The 12,512-nt window shown below is 41.1% G+C and overlaps 1 protein-coding gene across 1 annotated transcript; it reads right to left on the bottom strand.

The window, feature by feature from the left end:
- Nucleotides 1-670: 670 nt before the first annotated feature.
- On the bottom strand, nt 671-11,587 carry nicn1 (nicolin 1). The gene is made up of 7 exons (XM_029432665.1): nt 11,469-11,587; nt 7,592-7,741; nt 6,133-6,312; nt 5,413-5,526; nt 2,765-2,833; nt 2,391-2,495; nt 671-1,008 (listed from the first exon to the last, which is right to left on the bottom strand). Exons 2-7 carry the CDS (start codon nt 7,736-7,738, stop codon nt 967-969), a joined length of 657 nt encoding a protein of 218 aa, XP_029288525.1. The 5' UTR covers nt 7,739-7,741; nt 11,469-11,587; the 3' UTR covers nt 671-966.
- Between the last annotated feature and the right edge of the window lie 925 nt (nt 11,588-12,512).

Genomic DNA, 12,512 nt, shown 5'->3' with positions numbered 1-12,512 from the left:
CCCCCTGCTGCCCTCTGGTAAGAGGTTCCGCAGCATAAGGAGCTGAACTACCAGACTCTGCAACAGCTTCTGTCCCCAAACCGTCAGACTGTTGAACCGTAAATAACTTCTCTCCTGAGCAACGTGAGGTGACTCCTCTCTAAGAACTCTTAAATGTATATATTTTATAGTGTGTATATATGTTATTTATATAAAGTACATTTATCTTTTAAGTACACATTTTGTTTTATATTTATGCATCAGAACCACGACACTTTTAAATATGTATTACTCAGTCACTCTTACAGTAAGCCAGGACAACTAAATAACATTTGAATTATACATTGTACAACTAAATAACTGTTCTTTGATTGTTGCACTTGTATTGGTTTGGCTTATTTATAGCTAATAGTTGAATTTGTATTCTATTGTTTCTGTACGTTGCACTTATGTTACACTTCAAACTGGCTACTTGAAGACAGTGTTCACTTATACGATTGTGTTTGAAGATATTGTTCTTACAAGATTCTTGCTGATCCGAGTTGTGTCTCCAGGATTGTTTGCACTTTTTGTCGCTTTGGACAAAGGTGTCAGCTAAATGAACTGTAATGTACATTGTTTCAATTCAATACATCCCAGTTAATAATAATGTTTGACAAAACATGTACTGCACAGCAAAGACAAGAATAATAGTTTTTATTGATGCTAGTGTCTATATTGACACACACACACACACACACACACACACACACACACACACACACACACACACACACACACACACACAGAGTTAAAGTACATGCCAAAGGAGAAGCTGAGAAACAGAACAGTGAGGAGTGATGAGCAACATGAACGTCACAGTCAATCATTAGTGACATCATGCTTCCAACACACACATTCAACTGTTTCTGTCCTCAAAGCTTCTCAAGCGTGGTCAAACGTTGTCACGCCATGAAGCGAGCTCCACGTAGCAACACGACGGCCTCGCTACGTCAGGGAGAGCAGGTTGATGTCGTAGCGTCCGTCCACCTGCAGCAGCAACAACAAAGAAACATCGTCCATCACCTTCATGTCTTCGTGAAGCTCTGAACTCTCACAGGTGAGTAAACATGTGATGCACCTGCTGCAAAACACAACTTCATTAACTCACAAGGGGTTACGTTCTTTATCTTCAAGCTAACAGGAAGACAAAGCAACATACATGAACGCGTGTGTTTGAACCAGGAGAGAAAAACATGCTAAGGGGGCAACAAACTAAGGGAGCAACATGCTAAGGGAGCAACAAGCTAAGGGAGCAACAAGCTAAGGGAGCAACACGCTAAGGGAGCAACAAGCTAAGGGAGCAACATGCTAAGGGAGCAACAAGCTAAGGGAGCAACATGCTAAGGGAGCAACATGCTAAGGGAGCAACAAGCTAAGGGAGCAACAAGCTAAGGGAGCAACATGCTAAGGGAGCAACATGCTAAGGGAGCAACAAGCTAAGGGAGCAACACACTAAGGGAGCAACAAGCTAAGGGAGCAACATGCTAAGGGAGCAACAAGCTAAGGGAGCAACAAGCTAAGGGAGCAACATGCTAAGGGAGCAACAAGCTAAGGGAGCAACAAGCTAAGGGAGCAACACGCCAAGGGAGCAACACGCCAAGGGAGCAACACGCCAAGGGAGGAACACGCTAAGGGAGCAACAAGCTAAGGGAGCAACAAGCCAAGGGAGCAACAAGCCAAGGGAGCAACACACCAAGGGAGCAACACGCCAAGGGAGCAACACACTAAGGGAGCAACACGCTAAGGGAGCAACAAGCTAAGGGAGCAACATGCTAAGGGAGCAACAAGCTAAGGGAGCAACAAGCTAAGGGAGCAACACGCTAAGGGAGCAACAAGCTAAGGGAGCAACATGCTAAGGGAGCAACAAGCTAAGGGAGCAACATGTTAAGGGAGCAACAAGCTAAGGGAGCAACATGCTAAGGGAGCAACAAGCTAAGGGAGCAACATGCTAAGGGAGCAACATGCTAAGGGAGCAACAAGCTAAGGGAGCAACAAGCTAAGGGAGCAACACACTAAGGGAGCAACACACTAAGGGAGCAACAAGCTAAGGGAGCAACACACTAAGGGAGCAACACACTAAGGGAGCAACAAGCTACAGGAGAGAAAAACATGTCAAACAAAATTTTTCACAGTATTTGTATTTATATTGGATTCATGTTACTGTATTTCAACATGTACATTTCTTTCAAATGTTATCCTCACATGGACACACATCCCGGACACGTGGATAAAGATTTGTGATTGGCCGGTTGAATCTGTTAGCAGGAATTGATGTTCTGGTGCCGCGAGACTTTGTAGCGACGTCTGAGTCAAATGAAAAGTACGACATCGGGCCGGAAGCCGTGAACATCGGTCTGTTTCACACTCACGTCAAATCGTCCGATGGAGGCCGTCGTCTGGTTGGTCTGCATCACCTCCGTCAGAGCCCACATCTGCTGGAGACTGGATGAGACGGTCTGGGGGTCCGGGAGGCCCTGGAGGACACGGGAAAGTAGACGTCAGGCAGAGGACGCACTGCAGGTGTGTTGTCCACACACAGAGTCACGACAAAACACACACTATTCACTTATTCATTTGTATATTCTGTATGTTTCATTAGTGACGATGCATTTTAAAGAGGGGGTCACACACACACACACACACACACACACACACACACACACACACACACACACACACACACACACACACACACACACACACACACACACACACACACACACACACACACACACACACACACCTCCAGGTCAGGGTGTTGGTCAACCAGCGTCAGGTCAGACAGCCAATCAGAAACCTCCTTCTCTGGGTCCTGGAAGGACCAACAAACATCATTTCAACTGCACATTTCATCTCATGTTGTAATGAATGTGGCTCCATTCAAGTGTGTGTTTGTTCAATCCACTGATGACTTGATACGTGTGTATGTCTCCATCTGGTGGTCATTTGAAGAATGACTATGTAACACACAGCCCCCCCCCCCCCCCCCCAACACAGAAACACTGAGCTGGGAACTGAAAGGACAGAAATGTGTTGGATCAGCAGAGTTTGAATGAAGCTATAATCACATGAGAGTTACACATGTAACACAGGATGACAACTAAACTCTAGAAACCAAATGTCTCTTCTTGTGATTCTTACACAGAAAGTAAAACCACTTCTGAACTAAATAGTTTTCTCTCTTGTGTTTAAGACTAAACAACAGCTGAAGTTTTCTCAAGATGGAGTTGAACCCCGACCCTGAGCTGATATTAACCCTACACTGGAGCAGCTATAATCAACAGGTTTACATCGAGCAAAGACCACGACAGAGAATCAGCAGCGGACTCAGCAGGTCGGCTCGATGGAGCTTCAGAGTGTCTTTCAGCTCATTGTGTTACAGTCTCAGCGATGTGATCAGTGTTGTTCTGGCTGAATACAAGCTGCAGGTAAACATAATGAAGCAGTTAGCAGCTAAAGACAGAGCTAACAGAGAGAGGACACACATAACATATGACGTCAGTGTTGAGTTAACAGCTTGTTTGCACCGAATCAGCCAAAGAATTGTGTCTCAGGTTGAACTCAGCGTGTCTCCTCAAACACAACATACATGTGATACGGTTTTATTGTGAGGATCCCCATGTGGCTCGTTAGTGGTGTGCTGACAGGTTGCAACACATGACTACGTACGTTTAACAGTCGACTTGAGAAACTAATGCAACAGACTGACGGGTAAAAGCTTAATTAAACTACAAATCAAACAGACCCGGACTATTACACTGACGCTATGTACATACAAGCTAAGGGAGCAACATGCTAAGGGAGCAACATGCTAAGGGAGCAACACGCTAAGGGAGCAACACGCTAAGGGAGCAACACGCTAAGGGAGCAACAAGTTAAGGGAGCAACACGCTAAGGGAGCAACAAGCTAAGGGAGCAACACGTTAAGGGAGCAACAAGCTAAGGGAGCAAAAAGCTAAGGGAGCAACACGCTAAGGGAGCAACACGCTAAGGGAGCAACAAGCTAAGGGAGCAACACGCTAAGGGAGCAACAAGCTAAGGGAGCAACAAGCTAAGGGAGCAACACGCTAAGGGAGCAACAAGCTAAGGGAGCAACACGCTAAGGGAGAAACACGCTAAGGGAGCAACACGCTAAGGGAGCAACAAGCTAAGGGAGCAACAAGCTAAGGGAGCAACACGCTAAGGGAGCAACAAGCTAAGGGAGCAACACGCTAAGGGAGCAACAAGCTAAGGGAACAACAAGCTAAGGGAGCAACAAGCTAAGGGAGCAACACGCTAAGGGAGCAACAAGCTAAGGGAGCAACACGCTAAGGGAGCAACAAGCTAAGGGAGCAACACGCTAAGGGAGCAACACGCTAAGGGAGCAACACGCTAAGCGAGCAACACGCTAAGGGAGCAACAAGTTAAGGGAGCAACACGCTAAGGGAGCAACAAGCTAAGGGAGCAACACGTTAAGGGAGCAACAAGCTAAGGGAGCAACAAGCTAAGGGAGCAACACGCTAAGGGAGCAACACGCTAAGGGAGCAACAAGCTAAGGGAGCAACAAGCTAAGGGAGCAACACGCTAAGGGAGCAACAAGCTAAGGGAGCAACACGCTAAGGGAGCAACAAGCTAAGGGAGCAACAAGCTAAGGGAGCAACACGCTAAGGGAGCAACACGCTAAGGGAGCAACAAGCTAAGGGAGCAACACGCTAAGGGAGAAACACGCTAAGGGAGCAACACGCTAAGGGAGCAACAAGCTAAGGGAGCAACAAGCTAAGGGAGCAACACGCTAAGGGAGCAACAAGCTAAGGGAGCAACACGCTAAGGGAGCAACAAGCTAAGGGAGCAACAAGCTAAGGGAGCAACAAGCTAAGGGAGCAACACGCTAAGGGAGCAACAAGCTAAGGGAGCAACACGCTAAGGGAGCAACAAGCTAAGGGAGCAACACGCTAAGGGAGCAACACGCTAAGGGAGCAACACGCTAAGGGAGCAACAAGCTAAGGGAGCAACACGCTAAGGGAGCAACACGCTAAGGGAGCAACACGCTAAGGGAGCAACACGCTAAGGGAGCAACACGCTAAGGGAGCAACACGCTAAGGGAGCAACACGCTAAGGGAGCAACAAGCTAAGGGAGCAACACGCTAAGGGAGCAACAAGCTAAGGGAGCAACAAGCTAAGGGAGCAACAAGCTAAGGGAGCAACAAGCTAAGGGAGCAACAAGCTAAGGGAGCAACAAGCTAAGGGAGCAACAAGCTAAGGGAGGTACTTCATGATCCCTCCACTCTCATTCAAACCTCATGAAGTTCATTATTCTGCCTCTGCTATCTCATCGACTTTGATGTTAGTTTACTTTGTTAGTCCAAACTTGTGAACACATGTTCCGTCTAAAATAAGTAAACTGAAGCTCACCGGCTCCGTGTGTGGGAATATTCTGACGTGCTCCAGGCTGAAGGCGAGCCAGGCGGAGGACGGCTGCCTCAGGATCAGCCTCACAGACACCACGTGATCCGGCTCCACCTGCATCTGCACACAGCAGTGAAGAAACACACGATGACACAGAGTGGCTGCAGTATTTCATGTGTCGGGACGTTCAATGATGTGTGGAAGAACAATAGTGTTCATTTGAAATGCATCAGGTGTATGTGTTCAGTTCCTGTTGAGCCTCCTCACACAGAGTCACTGCAGTGAGTGAATACAGAGAACATCCCTTCACAAACAATAACCCGTAAACAATAAACAAACATCACGATTACCCATTAAACTGCGTCAAACACCATCTGATGTAAACACTCATCCAACAGTCTCCATCTGGCTCTGTTTGCATTGTGCATAAACAATGAAATATGAGTCAGTTTGTATCGACTCCACGCTTTCATGCAGAGTCGGCTATTTTACTGAGCAGGACAAACGTCAGTAAACTCTGAGGATGTTCAGGAGGGATGTGTTGTGCAGATCTGATGGGAGAGAAGTCAGCTGTTTAATGTTCACCTGGATACAAGAGGGTTTAATAAACCCGCTTTAATAAGCCCGCTTCATTAAACCAGGTTTAATAAACACACACACACACACACAGACACACACACACACACACACACACACACACACACACACACACACACACACACACACCTGTGTTCTGTGTATGGAGCAGTAGTCCTGGGACCCCCCCTCAGTGTGGGGGTTGTCCATCAGAGGCAGGTCTCTCAGAGCAATGCTCCACTTTGCGGGGGCCTCCTGCGCGGGGCCCCTCCTCAGCAAGCGCAGCGTCACATACGCTGTGTAATAGTTCTTAAAGGTGATTTCTGCAATCTGAGACACAGACGGGGAGGATTATAAAATGTCTACATATTCCACAAAAGGAGATGGAGCGCAATGTCAAATAATACAAATGATTTGCTTGAGTGATACTTTTAGCATGACATTAAAGTTAGCACATATAACTGCGCTGTGATATTATTAAAACGCTCACTGGTGACCTTCTGGAGGAAGCTCGCCATGAGAATAATTAAACCATGAAGGAGAAACAGGCCTCAGGTCCGTGATGGGTCTTAACCTGTTGTTTAGGAAACACAGTCTGCCAAATCCCAGAATTAACATTTAAACCTAAAGACAAACGCTTGGCGGAGATAATTCCCTCGTGCATAAACTCGCTTCAGGCTGGTGCCTTTGAAGCTTGAAGCTGACTCGCTCTGCAGGAAAACAAACTTTAATTAGGACTAAATGCTTAAAGTAGGTCAATGTTTGAAATCTCTCTCAAGACAGGAATACAGCTTTACATTTAAACAAATGTGTGTGTGTGTTTCCTGCTCACTTACTGCACAGTGCCGCTGGGAGAACCAGAAACATGGATGTTAAATACAATGAAGGTTGAGGGGAAATGTTACTTTGAGAGTTTATTTTAAGAGGACATGTTTGTGCTGTGCATTATTCTACAATAGATATTTACTTCTTACACAAGATATTAGTTCTCGGGTCAATGTCTGGTCAAAACAAATACAAACATTTGTTATATTTAGTTTGTTTTCAGGCTTTAACAGAAGAAAACACATAAACATGGTGGGATCAGTGATTCACAGGAAACTAAAGGTTAGTTTGTAATACAGCAGAAGACAAACGGTGTAATTACAGATTTCCAGGATCAACAGCAGCAGGATATTAAAGCTCATCAGCAGATAAGTGATGAAGAGACTAAAGCGATCCAGTTAAATGTGCCTGGAAGAGCTTCTCTTGTAATGGGAATCAGACTTGATTAGTTTAATATTGCTACAACTTGCTCCCTCTGGCTCTTTGCTTTGAACACTTCCACATCTGTGTTAATCCGCCTGCAGTAACTGATAAAGCTGGTAGAATCAACCATTCAGCAATAGAGCTGCAACGATTAGTCGAACAATCCACACAAAATAATCGCCGTCTGTTTTGATAATCTATCAATCATTAAAATAATCTTTCATGCAGAAAAGTGAACGCGTTGTTCTGCAGGTTAAAGGCTCGAAGACAATGAAGCATGAGGAGCATCTTAATGTCTGCGGGTTGGCATGGATACTACTGGTACTGTGCATTACACCGACAGCTTCCTGTGGTCTCTTACGTTCACAGGCTTTCCGAAGGGCAGGGTGACATCCACAACACACACACCAGAGTGAGCGGCGTCGCTTTGGATTTCTCCAATCTGCAGGTAGATGGGAGGTTTGATTGTGCAGTCCACAGGCTGGACATCGTCACCGCTCCCACTCATCGTCTGCAAACAAAGTTACCCATTGATGTAAATGACTTATCTAAAGTGAGTAAAACATATGTGTAAGTGGTCAAGAGTATACACACCTGAAAACTCCTGCTCCCTACCAAGGTCTTAGATTTATCCAAATAAAACATCCAAACGAGATTTTACAGAAGGACATATTCCCCGTGGACTACATATCTTTGCTCTGCTACCATCTCAACATTCCCATCTGTGTGTGTGTGTGTGTTTTCATGGTTGCAGTTAAGCATGAGACATCTTGTGTCCAACAGTTGAACTTTTCAAATGAAGAATATTTACATCATGTGTATGTGTAAATCTGTAGGGGATATGTAATGTATTGTAATGTATTCCCTTATACTCTACAATTCATATGACATCGATGTCACAGGGCTTCAGTACATGAGAGATGAACCGGTTGTATAGTTTGCAAAAAAATACCTAAAACTATTTTAAACAGACTGGGAATATGTTTTCTTAAATAAATCTTTTATAATCTCTGCAGTTTGCTCATTCTTCTTAGTAGATAACAAGGATAACAAACTCTACTGACTGAACTGTTGGCAATGTGCTAAGTCTAACATTATTCCAGTCTAACAGTATTCCAGTCTAACATTATTCTAATCTAACATTATTCCAGTCTAACAGTATTCCAGTCTAACATTATTCTAATCTAACAGTATTCCAGTCTAACATTATTCTAATCTAACATTATTCTAATCTAACATTATTCTAATCTAACATTTTTCCAGTGCAACATTATTCCAGTCTAACATTATTCCAGTCTAACAGTATTCGAGTCTAACAGTATTCCAGTCTAACATTATTCCAGTCAAACATTATTCTAATCTAAAATGATTCTAGTCTAAAAGTACTCCAGTCTAACATTATTCCAGTCTAACATTATTCCAGTCTAACATTATTCCAGTCTAACATTATTCTAATCTAACATTATTCTAATCTAACATTATTCCAGTATAACATTATTCTAATCTAACATTATTCTAATCTAACATTATTCTAATCTAACATTATTCCAGTCTAACAGTATTCCAGTAGAACATTATTCTAATCTAACATTATTCTAATCTAACATTATTCCAGTCTAACAGTATGCCAGTATAACATTATTCTAATCTAACATTATTCCAGTCTAACAGTATTCCAGTATAACATTATTCTAATCTAACATTATTCCAGTATAACATTATTCCAGTATAACATTATTCTAATCTAACATTATTCCAGTCCAACATTATTCCAGTATAACATTATTCTAATCTAACATTATTCCAGTCTAACATTATTCTAATCTAACATTATTCTAATCTAACATTATTCTAATCTAACATTATTCCAGTCTAACAGTATTCCAGTAGAACATTATTCTAATCTAACATTATTCTAATCTAACATTATTCCAGTCTAACAGTATGCCAGTATAACATTATTCTAATCTAACATTATTCCAGTCTAACAGTATTCCAGTATAACATTATTCTAATCTAACATTATTCCAGTATAACATTATTCCAGTATAACATTATTCTAATCTAACATTATTCCAGTCCAACATTATTCCAGTATAACATTATTCTAATCTAACATTATTCCAGTCTAACATTATTCCAGTATAACATTATTCTAATCTAACATTATTCCAGTCTAACATTATTCTAATCTAACATTATTCCAGTCTAACATTATTCCAGTCTAACATTATTCTAATCTAACATTATTCCAGTCTAACATTATTCTAATCTAACATTATTCCAGTCTAACATTATTCTAAGTCTAACATTATTCCAGTCTAACATTATTCCAGTCTAACATTATTCCAGTCTAACATTATTCTAATCTAACATTATTCTAATCTAACATTATTGCAGTATAACATTATTCTAATCTAACATTATTCTAATCTAACATTATTCTAATCTAACATTATTCCAGTCTAACAGTATGCCAGTATAACATTATTCTAATCTAACATTATTCCAGTCTAACAGTATTCCAGTATAACATTATTCTAATCTAACATTATTCCAGTATAACATTATTCCAGTATAACATTATTCTAATCTAACATTATTCCAGTCCAACATTATTCCAGTATAACATTATTCTAATCTAACATTATTCCAGTCTAACATTATTCCAGTATAACATTATTCTAATCTAACATTATTCCAGTCTAACATTATTCTAATCTAACATTATTCCAGTCTAACATTATTCTAATCTAACATTATTCCAGTCTAACATTATTCCAGTCTAACATTATTCTAATCTAACATTATTCCAGTCTAACATTATTCCAGTCTAACATTATTCCAGTCTAACAGTATTCCAGTATAACATTATTCTAATCTAACATTATTCTAATCTAACATTTTTCCAGTCCAACATTATTCCAGTCTAACATTATTCCAGTCTAACAGTATTCGAGTCTAACAGTATTCCAGTCTAACATTATTCCAGTCAAACATTATTCTAATCTAAAATGATTCTAGTCTAAAAGTACTCCAGTCTAACATTATTCCAGTCTAACATTATTCCAGTCTAACATTATTCCAGTCTAACATTATTCTAATCTAACATTATTCTAATCTAACATTATTCCAGTATAACATTATTCTAATCTAACATTATTCTAATCTAACATTATTCTAATCTAACATTATTCCAGTCTAACAGTATTCCAGTAGAACATTATTCTAATCTAACATTATTCTAATCTAACATTATTCCAGTCTAACAGTATGCCAGTATAACATTATTCTAATCTAACATTATTCCAGTCTAACAGTATTCCAGTATAACATTATTCTAATCTAACATTATTCCAGTATAACATTATTCCAGTATAACATTATTCTAATCTAACATTATTCCAGTCCAACATTATTCCAGTATAACATTATTCTAATCTAACATTATTCCAGTCTAACATTATTCCAGTATAACATTATTCTAATCTAACATTATTCCAGTCTAACATTATTCTAATCTAACATTATTCCAGTCTAACATTATTCCAGTCTAACATTATTCTAATCTAACATTATTCCAGTCTAACATTATTCCAGTCTAACATTATTCCAGTCTAACATTATTCCAGTCCAACATTATTCTAATCTAACATTATTCCAGTCTAACATTATTCCAGTCTAACAGTATTCCAGTATAACATTATACTAATCTAACATTATTCTAATCTAACATTATTCTAATCTAACATTATTCCAGTCCAACAGTATTCCAGTATAACATTATACTAATCTAACATTATTCTAATCTAACATTATTCCAGTATAACATTATTCCAGTATAACATTATTCCAGTATAACATTATTCTAATCTAACATTATTCTAATCTAACATTATTCCAGTATAACATTATTCCAGTATAACATTATTCCAGTCTAACAGTATTCCAGTCTAACAGTATGCTCATCTCTCTGCTAGCACCACGGACAGCGACATGTTCAGCAGACTTGGAAACAGAGCAGACACGTGTAGTTAAACTGCAGGTCATCATGTGAAATATTCATGTTGTGATTCTGCAAATCAAGATTAAACCAATAGACTCGAAGTTACCTTAACGTTAGCACGGACGCTAGCAGTAGCTGTCGATAGCACAGCAGCTAACGGATGAGTCGGCATTATTGGTTAACTAGGGTTTGAATAAATCCATAAGAGACGCTGCATTGTTTCAGCACTTACCTTTCTCTGTCGGAGAGGAGTCACAGCTTTTTAAAGTTGACGGTAAAATGAAGATCAAGATGTTGTTGACATGCTAAAGATCCTCCGTTACTTCCTGGCTGTAACCACAGTGACAGGAACATTCTTAAAGGGCCAGCAGCACTCTCAGCTGCCTCCTGACCCCAGTCTGGATCAGTGTAACCTGGCACTATGATGAAGAGCTATTACACAGACATGCACACGGCCACGTCTCCTACACAGGAGCAGGACACACAGACATACTCCTTGTAGTAGCTGTGTGTATCCTTGTAGTCATTGTGTGTCTCCTTGTAGTCATTGTGTGTATCCTTGTAGTCGTTGTGTGTCTCCTTGTAGTCATTTTGTGTCTCCTTGTAGTCGTTGTGTGTCTCCTTGTAGTCGCTGTGTGTCTCCTTGTAGTCACTGTGTATCTCCTTGAAGTCACTGTGTGTCTCCTTGTAGTGACTGTGTGTCTCCTTGTAGTCATTGCGTGTCTCCATGTAGTCGCTGTGTGTCTCCTTGTAGTCACTGTGTGTCTCCTTGAAGTCACTGTGTGTCTCCTTGTAGTGACTGTGTGTCTCCTTGTAGTCATTGCGTGTCTCCTTGTAGTCGCTGTGTGTCTCCTTGTAGTCACTGTGTGTCTCCTTGTAGTCGCTGTGTGTCTCCTTGTAGTCACTGTGTGTCTCCTTGTAGTCATTGTGTGTCTCCTTGAAGTCACTGTGTGTCTCCTTGTAGTGACTGTGTGTCTCCTTGTAGTCATTGCGTGTCTCCTTGTAGTCATTGCGTGTCTCCTTGTAGTCGCTGTGTGTCTCCTTGTAGTCACTGTGTGTCTCCTTGTAGTCATTGTGTGTCTCCTTGAAGTCGTTTTGTGTCTCCTTGTAGTCGTTGTGTGTCTCCTTGAAGTCGTTGTGTGTCTCCTTGTAGTGATTGTGTGTCTCCTTGTAGTCACTGTGTGTCTCCTTGTAGTGACTGTGTGTCTTCTTGTAGTCATTGCGTGTCTCCTTGTAGTCGCTGTGTGTCTCCTTGTAGTCACTGTTTGTCTCCTTG

Source organism: Cottoperca gobio, chromosome 5 (genome assembly GCF_900634415.1).
Source record: "Cottoperca gobio chromosome 5, fCotGob3.1, whole genome shotgun sequence".
Classification (NCBI taxonomy): domain Eukaryota; kingdom Metazoa; phylum Chordata; class Actinopteri; order Perciformes; family Bovichtidae; genus Cottoperca; species Cottoperca gobio.
Note: the sequence above shows the minus strand (reverse complement) of the source record. Positions and strands in the feature narration are given on the sequence as shown.